General features: G+C 41.7%; 1 protein-coding gene across 4 annotated transcripts in view; it reads right to left on the bottom strand.

Moving 5' to 3' along the window:
* Window positions 1–21,067, bottom strand: part of WDR7 (WD repeat domain 7) — a 240,268-nt gene that overhangs the window by 49,062 nt on the left and 170,139 nt on the right. For all 4 annotated transcript variants that reach the window (XM_066615954.1, XM_066615955.1, XM_066615956.1 and 1 more), the window contains 4 exons: window positions 17,619–17,736; window positions 13,852–14,001; window positions 13,511–13,593; window positions 2,233–2,332 (listed from right to left, as the gene is read on the bottom strand). In XM_066615954.1, the coding sequence (XP_066472051.1) occupies window positions 2,233–2,332; window positions 13,511–13,593; window positions 13,852–14,001; window positions 17,619–17,736 (451 nt within the window). The remainder of the gene's footprint in view (window positions 1–2,232; window positions 2,333–13,510; window positions 13,594–13,851; window positions 14,002–17,618; window positions 17,737–21,067) is intronic.

Raw genomic sequence — 21,067 nt, 5'->3', positions numbered from 1 at the left:
AGGTGGTGTCTGCTATCCAGAGGGTGCGGGGAGCTCAAAGCCCCCTCTGTGAACCTCCCCGTTGCTCAAAAATGCTCCTAACTTTGATCGTGACCCACTTCCGGTTTGTGATCATGAACCCGGAAGTGGTCGTGATTGGAGGTAAGAGTCTTTCTGAGCAGAAGGGAGGTCTGCAGAGGGGGTGTGAGCCCCCCGCACCTTCTGGATGGCCAGCATTACCCCCCAGGTACGTTAAAGTCCCTTCTCCGGGGCAGCAGCGTGATCGCTGTGGCACTGTTGCCACCCCTCTGCCTTCACGAAGACTTATAAGGTTCCTAATTTCCTTGCAGGAGTTTGGGAACCACTAATCTAAATTATGGTTTAGTTTTAGTGGATCATCTGAACTGGGCCAACATGCTCAACTACTAGGTTTCTTTTGAAATTCGTTGGCAGATGTGAAAGTTGTCTCCCAGAAGTCAATGCTGGCCACAATGAGTATTTTCTGATAGTACATGGGGTTTCTTTCAACTGAGTACAAGCAAAAAAGTACTACTTCTCAAGATGTGCATATTTTATAAAATGTGAATACCCCTCTCAGAAGCTGAGGAAACTTAACTTTTGTTCTTCTTTGGAGAAACAGGGGGTTGTATTCTAATATATATAGGGCAATTATATACTCTAAGGTGGCATTCCTACACACACTTTTTGGGGAATGCCCCACTGAATTTAATGGGGATTACTTCTGAATAAGACATGCACAAGATTCTGCTTCAATACTGCAACAAAATGAGATGGTGGGAGAACTGCATTTGGAACTCTTGTGAAATGTTTAAAAGGCTAAATGCAGCTGCAGGACCTACAATTTGGATGTGATACTGAGAAAGGGGGAAATTTAACCTCTTCTTGTGCTATTTCTGCTCACCATATAATGCCCTCAAACTGTTGGAACAGCTATTGGTCTCAAGATAATTTTTTTTAGGTATTATTTTTTCCCCCATGGGATTCAAAGCCATGTGGACTATTTGGATTAGAAAAATAGTAAAGGGGAGAAGGGTTATTCCAACATGACAGAGCCACAATCTGAATCACACAAATCCCTACAACAGTGATTTTTTTTTTAACCCAAAACACAAAAAATACCAAATGCATCTCTTACAATCTTTTCGGGCTTAGGGCCCAATCCTATCCAACTTTCTAGCGCTCATGCAACTGTGCCAATCGGGCATGTGATGCATCCTGCTGTGGCAGGGCAATCACAGAGGTCTCCCCAAGATAAAGTAACATTTGTTTCCTTACCTTGGGGCTGTATTGGGGCTGCACTGGATAAGATGGGGCCCTTAGTCTTTAATTCATAGGTCCATTTAAAAATTAGGAAGATAACAGAAACATGCAGTGAAAGTTTAGACAGCAATTCAGTTAAAGTCAACTGAATTTATAAGGGGAACTCCACCTGCCTAATTAAGAATGCTGGATTAGCCTCTTTTGCTAGGATCCAGCAACAAAGGTTAAATTGAGAACCACTGCAAGTTTTTGGAGAAAAGGTGTAGGCTGCTGGACTTGTGACTGCTGGTAATCAAAGGATGGTGATATCTCTCAGTTATCAGGAATCTGCATTATTAGAACGGCCAAGTGAGTTTTGATCCAATGAAAAATGATCGCTCTGATCTTCAGTATGATTACTTGAAGGTCTGACCAGACTTCACCAAGGCTGAGGCAGCAATCCCAGCCACACTTACCTGGGAGTAAGCCCCACTGACTATATGAGACTTCTGAGAAGACATGCACAGGATTGGGCTCTAACTTCCTAGTGATCATGCTTAGGATTGTAGTTTATTATTTTGACTGGATTTTGGTGACTATCATTAGTGCTGTTTTTAGTTATTATACTTGATGGAGAAATCTTTAAATATTTTGTATTTCAAAAAAGATTTCATTAAAATAATTCTACTTCAAACGGAAGATTTGCTTCAACACAAAAGCACTATTGGAACAGGCAAGACATTGAAGGCACTCGGTGAGAAGTTACAGCTTTTTTGGACAGCTATTATTAACCCATCTGTGCTCACCATTCAGTTACAGCAAATGAAAACAGTAAGACTCTATATACATTGAGTCCTTCATTAAACTATTGATCCCCCTTACCATTATCCATAATATTGCAGTGAGTCAGCATGTCAACCGGTGCAGAGCTGGCCTCCTTCCTTTCAATAACTTCCACAGTTTACAGAGAGGAGATCACAATGATTTATTTACCTGACATTTTCCAGTCCGGATGTCGTAGAGGGCCACTGAACCATGGCGGGATCCAACGGCTATTCTGTGACTCCTCTCATAATAGCTGACCATGAAGAACCTGAATTGAACATTAGAGCAAGGAGTAAGTGAGATTTCATAAGGCTGTGTGTGATGCAAAACTTAACTTTTTAAAAATACATCCTGCTAATTATCAGTTGTGCTGGTATGGACATTTGATTTTATAGTCTAGTCCTACAAAACCACTTTAGCCTTGCCTTTCAAGGACGTGCAGTGGGGAGGTTCTGCCTTACCTGCCTCCCCACCCACTGCACATCCCTGTTGCCTACGCAGTTGCTTATGCTTCTATGGCAAAAAATAGCACCTTGTCCTTCATCACAGAAATGCAGCTTCTCCTCTACCTTACTAAGAGGGGAAACTGCTTAGTCTCGCCAACGCCCAGAATGCAGTATCTTGCTGAAACAGAAACATTAACGTCTTACTGAAGCACACTAGAGTTTGCATATGGGTATTGCTGCTGGAATGAAAATCTCCATTTTGGATGTTCATTGTGTCATTATGAACAACCCCCTACCCACAAAAAAGCTGCAGGAAAAGGTAATGTGTTTTAATACAGAAAAATTTGCCACATTCAGTAAAATTCCACTCCTGATGAAGGACTTTTATTGAAACAGAGGGTGCTTAATTTCATGATTTTATTTATTCCATTTTAAGCCATTTCTCCCCAACATTGCATATATGAAACAGGAATCAAATGTGTACACGTGTGGGTTGGGTAGAAATGGGTTATTATTATTAATATTAACAGTATTTATATACCGCTTTTCAACTAAAAGTTCACAAAGTGGTTTACAGAGAAAAATCAAATAACTAATGGCTCCCTGTCCCAATAGGGCTCACAATCTAAAAAGATGCAAAAGAACACCAGCAGGCAGCCACTAGAAAAGACATTGCTGGAGTGAGGAGGGCCAGTTACTCTCCCCTGCTAAAAAAAGAGGTGCACCCAATCAAGCCCTTCCTTCAAAGGTCTTGGAGGGATGTATGCGGTTTACTACCTTTTAACCACACAACAACCCTGTGAGGTAGGTTAAGATGACTATGCATAACTGACCCCAGGGACACCAAGTTCATTGCACATATGAAGAAGGATTTGAATCCAGTTGTCCTAACCTTACTAGGAACCATTAAAAGCACCTGAAGGCTTTTGTTCTTCTGTTGGACTCTCTTGCTGCTAGAAGGATATATAGTCCTTCCGGATTTTTCTGATATTAACATAAGTGAGACACAAGTAAAAAATAGCAAGGTATAAGCACCAAAGACCCAAAATTTTGAAAACACGTTGCTTACTTCAGTAGGCAGTTAAGCATTTCTAATTTCATGGGAATTTCTAATTTTTAATTTCTAATTTTGTGAGAAGAAATGGGAGGTGGGTCAGAACTATACAGGCGGTCGACAGAAATTTTGCCTTCTTCCTAACTTTGCTGCACATGTGATAACAGCTAATATTATTGCCGGTTTTTAAAGTAGGTGGTGAATCTGGTGATCCAATGCTGAAAATGTCAATAATTGCTTGATCAATTGCTGAATATTGCAATATTCGGAGGCCTAGCTCATCACATGAGATGTCATGAAGAAATTTTTACCCATGGCATAATGGTAAGTGGGAGTTTTTTTTTCTTTGAAGAGCTCACTTGCTTGAGCCTAGGACTTGGTCTAAACATTGACTTATCATGGCTGTACTTGTAGATGTAGTAGCTGAGGAAGATTCCAGTCTTCCTTTAATTCTAAATGATTTGCATTGACGCATGATGTTCGTAGATTTTGTGGTTAAGCCTGACATCTCTTTAGACCATTGTCTTTGTTAAAATCTGTGTCTCACCACGCATCTGTGATGTTTCTAAAAGAAGCAGCACATCACCTTCCATGGTATTTTCCATTTTTAGTAATGCTGTTCTCATCACAGCATAGAGCAGCCATTTTCAACCACTGTGTCGTGGCATACGGGTGTGCTGCAAATGGCCTGCAGGTGTGCCTCAGACGTTTGGGGGAGGGTTATTCATTAGTTGGGTCATTGGGAGATGTGAAGGACGTGAGCCCCCACCAACAGCATGGTTTGCCTTGTCAATTGTCAAAAGGCTGATGGTGTGCCTTGAGTACCTTGTTAGTGTGCTGTGAGATGAAAAAGGTTGAAAATCACTGGCAAAGCGTGAGGTGAAAATAATTGATTGCCAGTACTTTAATTGACAACCATGGGCAAATATATACCAAGGCAGTCTCCACATGCTTTGTCTCTCTATCAATTAAATTAATGCTACAGACAAAAAATGGCACCAACGAAAGCAATCTCACTCAAAACAATAAGAAAGCCATGCATTAAAAAGGAAGCAACAAAATCATGGTATGTAATAATGCAGACAAATGATCCATTTATCACGTGAATGACCAGCACACCAGAAGACAATGGTCATGGTTTAGACTAGGTATAGGTGTTATACTGCCCTGAAGAAAGGAGGTCCAGGTCAGGAGTTAATGCCATCTGCTCCTAGAGAAGTCACCAATGCCTTGAGATAACTCTGCTCTAACAATTTTGTTTACTTTCACATTTTTCTACTGCCCTTCCTTCAAAGAGCTCAGGGTGGTGTACATAGTTCCTTCTCTCATGTTGTCTTCACAACAACCCAGTGACGCTACGGGATAGCAACTCTCCCAAGGTCACCCAGGAAGCTTCATGGCTGAGACGGGATTTGAACCTGGATCTTCCAGATCTAAGTCAAACTCCAGAACCACTACAACATCCTGGTTTGCTGTTTTGTCTTATTATTATATTATAAACTGCCTTAAATGGAAGAAGCAGATATATACATTCAGTAAACAAACCACAAGCTGCATGACTAGTACATAAAGATCTCTTTTCTTCTACTGGAATATGGTTTTCCAGTAGGTACTCCAAGGGTATTGTAATCAGCCTCAAGGAGGGATAGAGGGAATATGCATTTTAAAACCAAACAGTCTGGCCTGGGTGGTCAGCCTATATAACCCCCGAGATAGATTCTAAATATATAATTGTATGTGGGAGAAAGAACCTGCATAAACACAAGAATATGCTATGAGAAAGAAGGGATTGCAGTGCAAAGACCAGTAGATTTTATTCTTGGCTGTGGAAAGCAGAAGATGGTGCAAAGCTGAAAAAGGTTTCAATCTAAGGGATTTTGATGCCTGGAGGCATAGAAAGGTGTGCAGAATTATTTAACAGGGTTGAACAAAATTCAGGTAATAAAACCAAAAAGGATTCTAAGCTACTGCTTTGTTGCAGTTTTTCTTATGTACAATAAAACATGAGGAATAACAGGTTCTTCTGTGTGTCTGGACTGGGAAAGGATAGAGCAGTCTAGCAAGGCTATGTGGGAATCTAACTTTAGATGTAGTTTGCTGTGTTTGATATCTCTGTTCTTATTCTATTAGCAAAGTTTTTTTGAACATAACACCTTATGAATACTAGCATCTCTGAGGATTTATATTTTGGGTCCATACAGGCTATTTTTTTAAAACATATATTTGCCGAAGCAGAATCCTCCATCCTGCGAGCCTAAGCCAGTAACTGGATAGACTACCCTGGATTTTACATTTTAGCTAAGTAAAACATATTTATTGCCTAAAAAATGAAATTGGGGAAAAGGTGGAATAGACAAATGCAATCTTAAACACACACATGCATTCTGGGCACTCTGTGTTCCTGAAGTATAGTTACTATGGAGTTGTTACGATATTTTAGTATATGCTGTTAGCTGGCTTGACAGTCTTTAATAGGATGGAAACGCAGGGTACACGTTTTAAATTAATAGCTTGAACCTGTTGAGTCTACCAAATGGAGTATCAATATGGGAAGAGGGGCTGTAATTTAAAATTAGCATTTAAAATGATGGGGCGTCAATGGGGCTTTCTACTAGCAGAGGAGTTATAGCTGGGAGTGGCGTCAAGGGTCAGTAGGGGCAGGCATTGGCTAAGGTCTCACAGTTATCAGAGGGCTCACCCAGCCAGACTAATCCCATGAACCAGTACCAGTAAACTGTCACAGATTCTTCTCATTTGTCAGTAGGGAGGAGACAGGTTGTATTAGTAGGCACAGAGTCTCCAGTAACCTAGTGGTAGTACTGGTATTGGCTGACAGAGAAAGATGGAGTAAAAGCATAAAATGATTGCATCAATGAAGAGAAAAGGGTGCATCCCAGAGTCCAGAAAATGAAAGTGTGGGATTTGGAATCAAACTGCAAGTGTCATGCAGAAGTTAACGCAGAACATAAGATGAACACAAATAATCTAATTGATTCCTTACAAACTAAGTCATCATGTCGCCCCCAATGAATCAAACAATGCTCAGTTCTGCAAACTACACAGATGGACACAATCCACAGAGAACTTCTCTTGTACAAGGTCCTCTGAAATTGACAGGGAGAGATATGAATACAAACGGACTGTTGTGCAATTCCCACTTATTTCAATGAGTTCTCAGCATAGAGGTTCTTGATGGACTATGCTCATGGGAGTCTTAATCCGAATGCCACAGACGTTCAGTGATAATCCTTTAAGAAACAGGCATATATTTATAAAGATCTTGTTGGACCTTGCTGAATAAGACTAAGGAAATAAACAAGGTCCTGCTGTTCTTAACATTTTTAGAATGTACCATGGTGCCCAGATGCGATTAAATATTTAGGAATAAAAATTCCTAAAGATATAACATAAATACACTACAATATATATGCATCGTGTATTTACTGTCTGTGGTGCAAAGCATAAATTTCTAGCTGCTTATTAATTTTTCTTTTTAATTTTTGTGTGTCCTTTTAATACTTGTCTGGGGTCAGACTTACCCAACCCACGGAGCAGTCTGCCTGGTGGGCACAGGGCTGGGTGCAGGAAGGACTCAGTTGGCCCACTGAGCAGAGTGCACCTGTGCACATCAGAGTTGCCAAGGAGCAGCAAGGCACAACAGTTGCCTGCTGGAGTTTTCCCACCTCCCAGATGAGGAAGTTTAGGAACCAGAAGGCAACCAGCCCAGGAGAGTGGAACCAGAAAGGGGGGTGGACCAGCCAAGGCCTGGGGAATATATGGACAGAGATGAGAAAGGACTGGAGACTGCTGGGAGGCTACATAAGAACAGCCCCACTGGATCAGGCCATAGGCCCATCTAGTCCAGCTTCCTGTATCTCACAGCTGCCCACCAAATGCCCCAGGGAGCACACCAGATAACAAGTGACCTGCAAGGCTTCCTGGGAATTGTAGTTAAGAACATAAGAACAGCCCCACTGGAGCAGGCCATAGGCCCCCAGCTTCCTGTATCTCACAGCGGCCCACCAAATGCCCCAGGGAGCACATCAGATAACAAGAGACCTCATCCTGGTGCCCTCCCTTGCATCTGGCATTCTGACATAGCCCATTCAGGAGGTTGCGCATACACATCATGGCTTGTACCCCGTAATGGATTTTTCCTCCAGAAACTTGTCCAATCCCCTTTTAAAGGCGTCCAGGCCAGTCGCCATCACCACATCCTGTGGCAGAACCTTATGAGGCTGGCTAAGGCACTGAGGTGAAGGAGAAGGAAACTGTAACTTCTCTACCTGCCTCTCTTCTGAGGCTGTGGAAGGAAGAAAAGGACAGAGGAGACATACCAGGTGAGCATGGCCCTGGAGGTCTTGCAAAGGCTGCTGCTCCTATATGGGTGGGGATCCAGATGATGGGCACACTTCATCCAGACCCCACCTCCGCTCAGCACCCTTACAAAACTATATATATTTTTTCTTTTTCCTCATCTTTTCTTTAGTTGTGATATTTTTCAATTTTTCACTAAAAAGGGAAAACAGCATTTTGAAAATGTCAGAATAAACATTACCCTATGCCTAATATAATTATTGCAATTGTTTCAGCTGGCCAGATTTCTGTCTGGCAATTTAATGGGCACACACACACAAGAGAAAGAATACAACATTAGCTAGCACAAGCAAACCAAAATATCAAGAAAGACCAGTCCTAATAAAACAAAGAGCATGGGCACATGGCTAAGTGCTTTGCATGCAAAAAGTTTTAGGCATCTACAGATAGGGCTGGGAAAGACGTGCACATGAAACCCTGGAGAGCTGCTGTTAATCCATGCAGTAAAGACTGAGCTAGATTTGACCGGTAGAAGTTAGCTTCATATGTCCAGCTATGTAAAGAGCTATTATGATCCAGAGAGTTCCACGCAACAAGTGACCCAAGATGGTGGATGGGAATGCCCATGGCAATATGAATTGTATTTTACTAATGGATTCGATATCCCCACTGCATATCACAAAGTGGAAAAGGATCGTACTAACTGTCCTCTACATAAAGACATACATCCAAATAATTATACCAATTACAGGTCCAGCCTATTTATACACGGATTTTTTATACATGGATTTGAATCAACTCGAATGGCCCCTGCAAATGAGAAGGAATGTGCTGATCCCTGGAGAAGGGGAAAAATGCATCCCTTTAAAATCAGTTTAAAAAACTGAACAGTCCTTTAACAATAGCCTCCTTAATGAGAGAGAGAGGGCAGCTCACTGATAATCCATCAATCCTCCTCTTCCTAGTGGACCCCTCCCTTCCCCGAGCACGTGAAAGAAAGGTGATCACTTTGCATTGGTGAAGGGAGGGGCTGAGTGAAGTGCCTTTCTAAGCTCTTGGAGGAGGTCTGATTGGTGGATTGTCTTCTTAATGATTCTTATCTTACATCGAAAAGGTCAGCAAGGCTGTTTTTAAATCACCGGAGCAAAGAAACTTTGTTTTTAAAATTGATTTGCTATAGTGCATTTTTTGCCATCCATGTGAGCACTTGGAACAGAACCCACACGAATAATGAGGCTCAACCTGTTAATGAATTATCAAAGTGCTGGGGCTACTTAGGGTTCTCGCTCCATATGTGATATTTCTCTGTGTTTGTTGAAAAGGAGGACAAGGAGAAGTGCAGCCACCTTAAACCAGGTCTGTAATGACACCCATTAAACTGCAATGTGCAGATACCATATCTTTACAATATGCTTGCTATAATAAGATACTTATTTTTTTTACAAGTCCAAAAATTAAGGTTTGAGATTGAAGAAACATATTTTGCAACACAGTTCAGTTATCTCCTTGTGAGATGGAGGGGGACTACCTTCTTCAGAGATCTGGGTCTCCAGAAGTATTGCTTCTACTGAAGTAAACAGGGCTACCAAAACAATCAGAAGGTTGGACCCCCTCCAGAAAGACTTTTAAAATTGAAAAAGAGGTAATAAGCACTATTCATTTGTGGATTTATATGCTGCTCCCCAGAATGGGAGGAGAAGTTGGGGTCTCACCAGCTGGCATGATGCCTTTGCTGACAGCACCAAAAGCATTGTCAAGATGGAGGAGCTGCAGTAGTGGCTGCTGTGAGATACAGGAAGCTGGACTATCTGGACTAGACAGGACTATGGCCTGATCCAGTGGGGTTGTTCTTATGTTCGTACTGAACATAAGAACATAAGAACAGCCCCACTGGATCAGGCCATAGGCCCATCTAGTCCAGCTTCCTATACCTCACAGCAGCCCACCAAATGCCCCAGGGAGCACACCAGATAACAAGAGACCTCATTCTGGTGCCCTCCCTTGCATCTGGCATTCTGACATAACCCACTTCTAAAATCAGGAGGTTGCGCATACACATCATGGCTTGTACCCCATAATGGATTTTTCCTCCAGAAACTTGTCCAATCCCCTTTTAAAGGCGTCTAGGCTAGATGCCAGCACCACATCCTGTGGCAAGGAGTTCCACAGACCGACCACATGCTGAGTAAAGAAATGTTTTATTTTGTCTGTCCTAACCCGCCCAACACTCAATTTTAGTGGATGTCCCCTGGTTCTGGTATTATGTGAGAGGGTAAAGAGCATCTCCCTATCCACTCTGTCCATCCCCTGCATAATTTTGTATGTCTCAATCATGTCCCCCCTCAGGCATCTCTTTTCTAGGCTGAAGAGGCCCAAACACCGTAGCCTTTCCTCATAAGGAAGGTGCCCCAGTCCCGTAATCATCTTAGTCGCTCTCTTTTGCACCTTTTCCATTTCCACTATGTCTGGTTGCTGGTTCATTTCAGAGCACAATTCAAGGTACTTGTTTTGATATTTAAAAGCCCTTTACAGCTTGGACCAAGGTATCTGAGGGACCACTTGTCCCATATATCCTGGCCTGTCCTCTTTGATCATCAGAGGGGATCCTTTTGTGTGTGTGCTGCAACTGACTGAGGTCACAGGCGCAGTGAAAAGGAAGAGGCGCTCTTCTGGGGTGGTACCTCAACTATGGGACTCTCTCCCCCCTTTGATTTGAGAGCAATTTCCTCCTTGGAAGCCTTCTGGAGAAGCTTGAAAGCATTTCTCTTTCAACAGGTATTTTAGTGGATTTATGTGTTATTATGACTGTTTTTAAAATGGGTATATTTATAGGTTGTAATGCTGCTGTTGACTTTTAATTTAGAGTTGATTTTTATGGTTTTATGTATTGGTGTCTTTTACATTATGTTTAAGCTCTTACGCTCTTAAAACATCTTTTAGTCCTTGATATTGGGCTATACGAACGGCCGATTTTAGTTGGTTATGTATTGTATGTTGGTTTTTATGATTTCTATCTGTATGAGTATTTTATATTGTGTAAGCTGTCTTGGGTACCCCGATAGAGGAGAAAGGTGGGGTATAAATTGCCTAAATAAATACTAAACGTTTTTAAAAGCTGACAGTTTAATTGTGGCTTCTTTTTAGTCATACAACGAAAGTGCTTTCAACTGACAAAATGCTGACGCTCTAGTAACTTGCCTTTAGCTAAGACAAGGAAGCAGGGAGGACAAGGAAGCATCTCAAGATGACACAAGATGTATTTATTTACAACAGCATCATCCAATGTTTCCCGAGGGGAAGGACCAAATCAGGAAAGCAATCGAGATTAAGTTACAAGCAAGTTACTTTGAGTTTGACTGGTAAGAAAGCTGCTATTGGTACTTAAACAGAGTTTGCTTCTTCTGGCTACTTATTGTATAGAAACTTTTCTGCTGCTGAGAAGGCCATTTTAAGTGGAATGAGACTTGATGGGTCCCCCCATAACTCCAAAAGAACAACTTCTTCCCTCTGTTGTGTTAACACAAGAACTGGCCACTTGCATGCTGAAGCGGATCATCATGTCAGGCAGCAAAAACACAATGGCTCTTAATACTAATAAATACATTTAAGGTGGATTTAGTCGCTGTTGGGGTATGGACACTAAGGCTCTTGAATCGGTTTCCCATCCCTCACTGAAGCAAAAGACTGAGTTCGCATCACCCTTTGCCTCAGCCCTTTTCGTTTGGAGACTTATTATTACCACAAGCAAAAACCATGGTGAAGGATAAAATGCCTCTGGATATGGTTTGGACTGTCAGCACTACCCAGTAACAGGTATGGAATCAGACACTTAATCAGTACAGCAGAGAAATCATTAAGATATAATAACAGGATTGTCAAGTGTTTCCACTTGGATTTCCTCCAGAGCTACAAAGCAAAATCACATGAAAATTTTCTACTAGTTCTGAAAGCTAATCTATCCTGTCATTAGCAGAATACTGTATCATTTTTTTAGTAGCCACCATTATGTACAGTAAGATATAATGCATGCTATTTAACACAATTTAAAAGGCAATGTGTCTCTATTAAACATGTGGCAGGATAAGGAATTTTCTCACATTAATTTCAACTTGCCCTTGACTTTGCATTTCATACAGTCAATGCACAGAAGATTCTCAGTAATGCACCTGCAAGAAATGCATTTCATTTAATAGTCTGAAAGACCAGAAATATGGATGGAGGAGGCAAAGTGCTGTTTTATGAATTTTTTTTCTGCAGCTAGCTTACTTATTTTCTCATGGCTACTGGTTATAATGGCAATGTGCTACCTCCAGGTTCAGAGGCAGTATACGTTTGAATATCTGTTTCAAGGGAGCAACAGCAGGAGAGGGAGCATGCTTGCTTGTGGACTTCCCGGTGGCAGCTAGTGGGCTGCTGTGAGAAACAAGACGCTTGACAGATGGGCCTTGGGCCCCTCTGAGCAGGATTCCTCTTACGTTTCTTTTCAAACAACAACAGAAACTGCTCATCCTTGGCCTCTGTCCAATTCTATAGCATGATGCTTTCCCAAGCAAGAGCAAGGTATGGCTGGGCATCACAAAACTCTTACACAGCTAATGGGAGCAGAGAACAGGGGCCACCAACCTCATGCCCTATCCTTTGAGTGTCATCCAGCTGGCCACTGCTGAAAACATAGTGCCAAACTACATGGACATTATGATCCAGTAATGTTCTGCACTTATTTCACAAGGCAGGTTTACCAAAATACTGGAAGAGTTAGGGACCAATGTAAATTTGTAAGTGCACAACTTCTAATCACTCAGGATCTTCATTGGCACTTGAAGCTACCCCAGTAGTCTAGTTGCTTTAACAAGTGATAGTAATATAAAAACAGTTTAATATGAATACTGGAATACATGTGTTTTCTGGCAAATAACTGGGGCCTTAATGATGTGCATCACCAGTTGCTAACTGCATTTTATTGCCATCAGCAAAACATTTGTTTCCTCACTCCCACACTAGGGACTGGTGGAAAAGATATTCCTGAGAACACAAATTAACATTTGAAGATCTGCCCCAAACAGGGAGTATGACATGAATTTGAAGATTCAAGAAATACAAAAAACAGCTGTTCCTTTATGTGAGTCTCCAGAAACACACAGAGCTGGAGAATTTGCTACTTGGCTGAGACTGCATTAATATACTAGTTGCATGGGTTTGGGAAAAGAGGGCACAACTTCTGTAATAGTAGCAAACCTTATTCAAACTGCTATGTTTTCATATTGCTGCAGCCATGTATCCACCCTTCATGAGGAAGAATACACAATGTAAATGTATCATCACATGACCCTGGCTTGGAAAAAAAAACAACCTGCAACAGGCCTTGTTTGCTTCTGCAAGCTATTGAATGAACAGGTGCCATTGTGTCATAAGAATGTGACCTTTGAGTCCAATGCTTTTATCACACTCTTCCTTCTGGCCTGGATGAATTCAGTGTTTAGTTACTCAAATTCTCAATATATATTTTCCTGAGAGAGACTACTCCTTTGCTCAACACCAACAGAAAATAGTAATAGAGTCATATTCACAATGGTTGCAAAAATGGCTTATCTCCAAACTCCACATTCAGATTTTCATACTGCGGTTCTACCTGCAGATAGCTGGAAAGCACTCCTGAAGCCCTTTTTTCTTGACTAATGATCCTTCAAGACAATACATGAGGATGTCCATAACCTAGGAATAAAAAAAGGAAATTGTATTTAACTTGTATTTAGATAAAAATAATGTGCGCTGCTAATTCTAAGTACTGACTACCTCACTAATATAAAACATATGACCTGTCATAAAACATAGGGTTAAAAAAACACAACTAATTTGCAACATGAATGGGACTAATTATTATTTAAATAACAGTAACATCATCAATTTAGTTTTCAAATGCTCCAAACTGATTCTTCACTTAAACAGAAACACATAATAAAAAAGACTTACTTCTATTAGGAGATCCACAACATCTGTGGGCATTTTTTCAATAAGTATTTCAATGACTCTTAGAATCTCTCCTTTGGCCCGTGCCAAGGTTGTGGTATGAATATTCTGCTGAGACTGTGTGTTTGCTTGGAGAGCGGTATGCCTATGCACCTACAAAAACAGCAGGATGATTAAATGTGTTGAAAACCTTCCAGCCATCTGAATTTCTCTCTGGATTTGGGGGTTCTAGAGGACCTCACTTTGTTTGCTGAGTAGCACCAATGTGATTCTTTAATTTCCAATTTGTCCAAGCTGCTGCATGAACACAGTCCACTGCAGTTTGCAATTTCCACCTCTTGTTTATTACAGATTACCAATGTGCATGTTAGCACAAAGGCAGACTGATTTAAAAACACCATGCAAAAAGAAATCTTAATAGTATCACATGATCACTTCAAGATTCCTTCTTTCACTGTGATTGAATCGATGAACATAGGCACTTATGGGCATTGGCAATCCGTAAAGAGGGAGAAAAGAAATGCACACACCAAGTTTTAGAAATTATTTAATACAAATCAGAAGAGAGGTAGAACAGACCACGGGGCAGAGTCAACTCACACAACATTAATGAAACAGAGTGGGGGACATCTACTTAGCCTTAAAGATAACACATATAATCTATGACACTTGACCAATTAATTTATTTAACCCTTTCCTATAAATTTGCAGTTTATTTCCTAGCAATAAATTCACATATATTTTCTCCAGCAAAGCACCGTCTTTAAACAGCTTTATTGATTTTTTTAAAAAGCAGCTCTAATTGGCAGTGATGATTTTTCCCAGGCCTCTTATTGCATGTCAGAAGGTTCTGTCTTATAACTCCTCCTCTACAATGTGTATCTGGTGAAACTCAAAAGAATGTTCACAAGATTAATCTTGTATTAAATGCACTGTATTTATTGAAAATACTGCATGAAAAAATAGCAAATCAGACAGGAACATGCATCATCCGGCATTTATAATTAGCAACCCAGTTAAAACCACAGCTTTCCAAGTGAATTCTCAAAGTAAATCAGTATCAATACTTAGTGTGCATTCTAAATCCTTCACAGCACAGTCAGTATAGTTGTAAAAGTGTTAATTTTATTATTTCAATCAAAGTTTATGGAATAGTTTTCATAATTCTCTTTTCGACGCTAAATACGCCTGAAGGATCTATAATACAAAAATCTGGATAGAGTTTGAATTACTAAATCCAAACTCATACGTTCTGCAAACAACCAAGACTGAAATGGGATATTGTAAGCAGCTGGAACTTGAGGTTATTCGTACTTGTTTTCTGATTTAACACACTTTGGGTGAAATTGCTGCCATGTTTTTATGTCCATCTATTGAGAACTTTAAATTTTTAAGTAGAAGTTGATGGTTAGTATCTGTCAAATATATATGGGTTCATCAACCTCCCCATGAGGTTTCAAGGTGGTTTAAGAGATCTGCATTAGATCATCATTTTTATTTTTTTTTAAACTGCAAAGTTCTAGCTTGCCAATAGTGAGGTGGCTCTGAAAGCAACTGCAGGCACAATCCTAACTATATCTACTTAGAAGAAAGTTGCACTGTGTTCAATAGGACTTAACTCCTATTAGGACTGTATAGGACTGCATAGGACTGTAGTCTGTGTTGTCGTACAACTGTACAGACCCCGTTGTTCAGGGATTGCAACATCACACTTGACTATGTTTGGAAGATCATTTCTGCTTATTTCCAGAGAGGGCCTTAAGCAGTGTATCACTCCTGAGTACAGTCAGGCCTCTTTATCCACGATCTGGGACCCTTGAATTTGACTATCTGGGAGTCCCTAACTGGTGGGGTTGGCCCAACATGTACTCTCCAGAGGTGACTGGAGCTGTGCTCCTATTGTCTCTAGAGGGTGTTCTGTGGAGGTGGGGCAGCTTCCCCGGATCTCACAAGGCCTTATAAAGTCCTAAAACATCACTTCTGGTTCTCCCTCTTATAAGGCCTCCTGAAGGCCTCAGAACACCTTCTGGTGGCAATTGGAGCGCAGCTCTGGTCGCCTCTGATTAAAGGTGCAGAGACCCATAGATACCGTTATCCACTGGTTTTGGCATCCACAGGTGTTCCACAAATGAAACCCTCATGGACAGCGAAGCGCCACTCTATTGGTCTAGGCCCCCATATTCTTAAAGAATGGGGCAGGAGGTAATGGGGCAGCAGGTCTGGTCTAGAGGGTAGAGCCTCCGTCTGCCTGAAGATAACATCCACAAGGTCGCCAGTTCGAGGCCACCGGCACCGTGCGACCTTGGAGCAGCTGACAAGCTGAAGCCGAGCAATTCCATCTGCTCTGAGCGGGGGAGGATGGAGGCCAGAATGTGAAGCCAGATTGGAATGAAACACCTTGAATGTAGTCGTTCTTGAAAGAAAGAACCTTCTTTGAAATTGTAAAAATCCCTATTTAATAGGGATTTAATAAAGCCTGCCTATGTAAACCGCCTTGAATAAAGTCTTGAATAAAGACCAAGAAAGGTGGTATATAAATACCTGTTATTATTATTATTATTATTATTATTATTAATGACCTAAATAGTTCAGGTTCAGTGTAGGTCAGGGACTGTCTTATGTACCATTGCAATTTACAAGTTGAAGTAAGAGTGGAACCTGTTGAGAACACTTTTGTGTGCCAAGCTCAGACATCAGGGAGCACACAGAGTGTCCCACTAACTGCTTCCAATTTACTTCTGCTTCAGTGAAGTACTCTGAATAGACTCTGGAAATGCTGAAAAAACTTGGGGAGGCATTTGGGGACAAAGGGTGCAATCCTAACCCCTTATGTCAGTGCATTCCAGCACTGACCCAAGGGCAATGCAGCTCTGAGGTAAGGGAACAAACATTCCCTTACTTTGAGGAGGCCTCTGTGAGTGATACCCAACTGCAGGATGCAGCACACGTCCCATTGGCACCGCCATGCCAGTGCTGGAAAGCACTGACATAAGGGGTTAGGATTGCGCCCTAAGCTAAGACTATATATGCTGGGAGATGAGGGAGCAAGGGAATATTTACAGTTATAGAGTTAACTCAATATTTTTATTTAACACAGTCCGTGTCATGAGAGGCAGAGGAGACAGGCAGTGTTTCTGTAAACGGGAGATATCTTCAGCAGCAGTATCTTGGATGGGAAGGCAGATTTTCCCCCACCCAACTGGGTCTTAGACTGCAGCTGGTTTACTTTTAATTTGTCCTGTAGAAATCAATGGGAGGTATTTGCTCACTCCCCATTTGTCCTGTCCTGGATTCCATTTCTTAGTCACATTGTAATGTGACAAAAGAAATAAAGTGATATGATAATAATCTCTTTTTAGATATAGATGATAATATTATTATTGGCCCTGAACCTAAGAGGCTTAAATGCATCTATACACAAAATTTCTCTGCAGTGGGTAAATTTGTTATCTAACTCCACTGAGTGAGTACAGCTCCAGATGCAAAAAATAAATCCTGGTTTGTTACTACAAGGATGCACTTCAAGCTTGCAGACAAGAGGATAAAGTTTTATACATCCATTCCTGGCTTGTTTGGTTCAAACTTGGGAAACTGTGGTTCATATAAGCCACAGTTACTTAGAAGTCGGAATATGAAACCAGAAATGTTGTGCAAGAAATGCAACATTAAACAAAATTAAGATACATAAATCAATTCTCAAGTGGTTTTTGTTGCTAGACAAAGTAATTGTCCCTTCTGAAGTGGAGCTCCGGAAAAGTTCTTTTGCTCACCTCCTTAGCAATAGTTGTTATGAAGGCTGGTGGTCTGGCCGTGGCAATGAGTGAGAGAGCATGTCGTGCAGAGCGGGCGGAGTCAGCTGCTGAACTCAGAGGCAGTCCCATTGTGATGCTAATCAGAGATCAGACAAAGAGGAAGGGGGGAGAAAGAAAAGAAGCATTAGAAATATAGAGTGAAAAGATTAGACACAGCTTATAATGTCAGTTCAAGGTCAACGGGAGCACTCAAACAGTTCAAATATAATGGACTTCCAACAATGAGCAGTGATTAGGAGTCGGGGTGTTCTAGCATCTAATACAAAATCAAATAATTAACCGTGAAGATTGAAAACAGTATGTGCATCTGTCCAAAGTGTTAAAAAGGCCTTGTTAACAAATTATCTAGCTGTAGTACTGAATACATATCGCAGAACCAAGGCCAATGCAGATATACAGTGTCATGCAAAGAAATGGTATAGTTTGTTTCTCATGTAAGGTTTTAGAGACAATAAGCACCCAGCTCTGCCACTATTATTATTTCAATCAGTCAAGTATGCCTTTTTTATGGCTCACGGGACAAAAGAAAACTGGAAAGACTGATTTCACTGCGATTTTGGCTTACTGTGTTAAGTCACTGTATTTTCAAATGTAGGCATTCGAAAAGGACAATAGGCATCATGGCAAACTTTTGGTTTGACATGACTTACAATATTAGTTCAAAACTTAATGTTAAGAAACAAGTAGGAATTCCATCTTTAACAACTCCTGTGTACTGGAGTGCACTCAGATCAGGGTTTACTATGATGAGAAACAGCCATCAAGTACAGTCAACAATACAGCTGTGCTCCCCTCACATCCCGAGGGTCTTCTGAGCCCTGCAGAGGCTGCATGCATCTGCTTGTGGCCTCTGTGGGGTTCAGAATGGCTGTTTAGGCTGAAAAATGTCACTTGTTTTGTTCATAAAACCAGCAGTGACTTTTTTCAGCCTAAACGGTCATTCTGAGACCTCATGCTAGAGGAACATAAGAACAGTCCTGCTGGATTCATAAGCCCATCTAGTCGAGCTTCCTGTAATCTCACAGTGGCCCACCAAGGAGATTGATCCCATTGGAGATTTTGGCTTTAGAGGGGCTGCTTTGGCCAAGTTCCCCAATTTTCAGTGGGCCCCCTTAAGCCTCTTGGGGGGGGGGCTTTCCTGGCACCCTTGGTTTTACCTATCTGCATGGGGGGGGGGGTCTGGAACAGAGCCTCTGTGAATACCAGGACATGCCTGTACATTTATAAGGGTCAAACAAAACCTAGGTCTTTAACAGGTGCACTGGGACCCAGAAGTGGGTCACAATGTGACCTCATGTGGGCCATGGCAATGTTGCTGCCACCATTTTGAGACTCAGGCCTGCACAGAAGGCAGGTCTAAGGATGCTAGAGGAGATTGATCCTACTAGAGATTTTTATCAGTGATCTGCACACAGAAAGCAAATCTAGGCATTCCTAAGTGGCTAGACAGGCAGGATATGCTGCAGAATTATGAGTAAGATGTCATTGTGCAGGAGGGAATACCCCACTAATACCCCACTCTGACCCTCGGGAGAGTCAAGGGGGGAAGCAAATGCCCTGGGCTACCATGCCTGTGGGGGCCCGCCAACATCCTCCACAGTTGCATACCTAGGGGAGGTCAAGGGGGGCAAATACCCCAGGGCACCATGCCTGTGGGGGCCCATCACCCCTCCCCCACTGGTTTCTTGGGGAAACCGGAAGTGATGTTTTCAGGCTGCCAGAAGGCCCCTCCACGGACCTCAGAAGATCCCTGGATGTGACCTGTGGGAGGGTCCAGATTTTCCGGGGGGTGGAATCTTGCAGTTCTGGTCCTGGGCTGCATGGGGGCCAGGATCACCACTGAAATATTTTCAAGTTTGGCAACGTGTTAGGTGTTGTTTTTTTTAACACCTGAAGATATACATACGCATCAATTTCTAACTGCGTTCTAACACATGGCTATCTGCTTGGGACCAGATTCTATATAGCACAATGAAAATGAAATGGGACTGCTTTAGATGTACTGCCCAAGTCATGGTTTGATTAATGTGAGCAGACTTCGGGCTTAAGTACTCTCTCCTCCTTAAGCAAGCACAAATTCTTCCCTAGTTTTTCGGTACGTGAACAAACTGCAGTCTGCTGTGACATCTAAACTAAATAAATGGTAGCTTACTCAACCCAGGAAGTGAGGGAAGGAATCAGAAGTGTTCAATGGAAGGAGAGTGTATGCAAGCCCAATGCCTGATTACAATGGCTGAATCATGAGTTGACCACTACATCTGAATGAGTTCACAGTCTTACATTAACTTACTTACATTACACTTACATTAACTTACAGCTAAAAGAATTGTTGGGGATGCACTGTGTCAGACTGATAAGTACACTGAGAACACTGCTTGTTGACAGAATGAATGTCATGTCTGCTTTACATATTAGAAGAAACCTCTTTGTTTCTTGAAGGTCAAGTTTTAAAAGGTATAATGAGATAAAGGGAATGTAAGTTGGATCTCATGATTTTCACATTTGGGGCAATTAGGTGCAGTCCCCCGTTTACAGTTTCTTCAGAACTTCAGCTAAGCCTTGCTGGACTGACCTGATCTTATTAAACATGGTATGTGTGACTATGACTGCAAGTCTAAACAGACTTCCAGCCCAATCCATTCAACTTTCCTGCACCAATGCAGCCATGCCAATGGGGTGTGCATTGCATCCTGTGGTGAAGGGGCAGTTGCAGAGGTCCCCTCAAGGTAAAGGTATGTTTATTCTCTTACCTCAGTGCTACACTGCAGAAGAATCGGTGCTGGAAAGTTGAATAGGCCCTTATTTAGAAACCAACTCCACTCAACACAGTGAAACTTATTTCCAGGTAAACATGCTTAGGTTCATACCAAGTTTAAACGCATACACAGGTTTGTAATCCTAGATATGCTTACTTGGCAATATGGTTCATTTCAATGCCATCTATTTGAATAAATACATACAGGATCAGGATATCCTACTGCATGAGCTGCTAACCTTTAAAATAAGACTGCCAACAATTAAATTTTTTTAATGATCTACCTTCTAACTAATCAATTACACAAATACATCTGCTGATTACCATGTACATGCTATTTAGATGTTCAAGCATAAGTAAATTTATTTACTCAGCATGTGGTTGGTCTGTGGAACTCCTTGCCACAGGATGTGGTGACAGCATCTGGCCTGGATGCCTTTAAAAGGAGATTGGACAAGTTTCTGGAGGAAAAATCCATTACGGGTTACAAGCCATGATGTGTACGTGCAACCTCCTGATTTTAGAAATGGGCTATGTCAGAATGCCAGATGCAAGGGAGGGCACCAGAATGAGGTCTCTTGTTATCTGGTGTGCTCCCTGGGGCATTTGGTGGGCCATTGTGAGATACAGGAAGCTGGACTAGATGGGCCTA

The sequence above is a fragment of the Tiliqua scincoides genome, chromosome 2, assembly GCF_035046505.1.
Source record: "Tiliqua scincoides isolate rTilSci1 chromosome 2, rTilSci1.hap2, whole genome shotgun sequence".
NCBI lineage: Eukaryota > Metazoa > Chordata > Lepidosauria > Squamata > Scincidae > Tiliqua > Tiliqua scincoides.
This window is presented reverse-complemented; position numbering and strand designations above follow the sequence as displayed.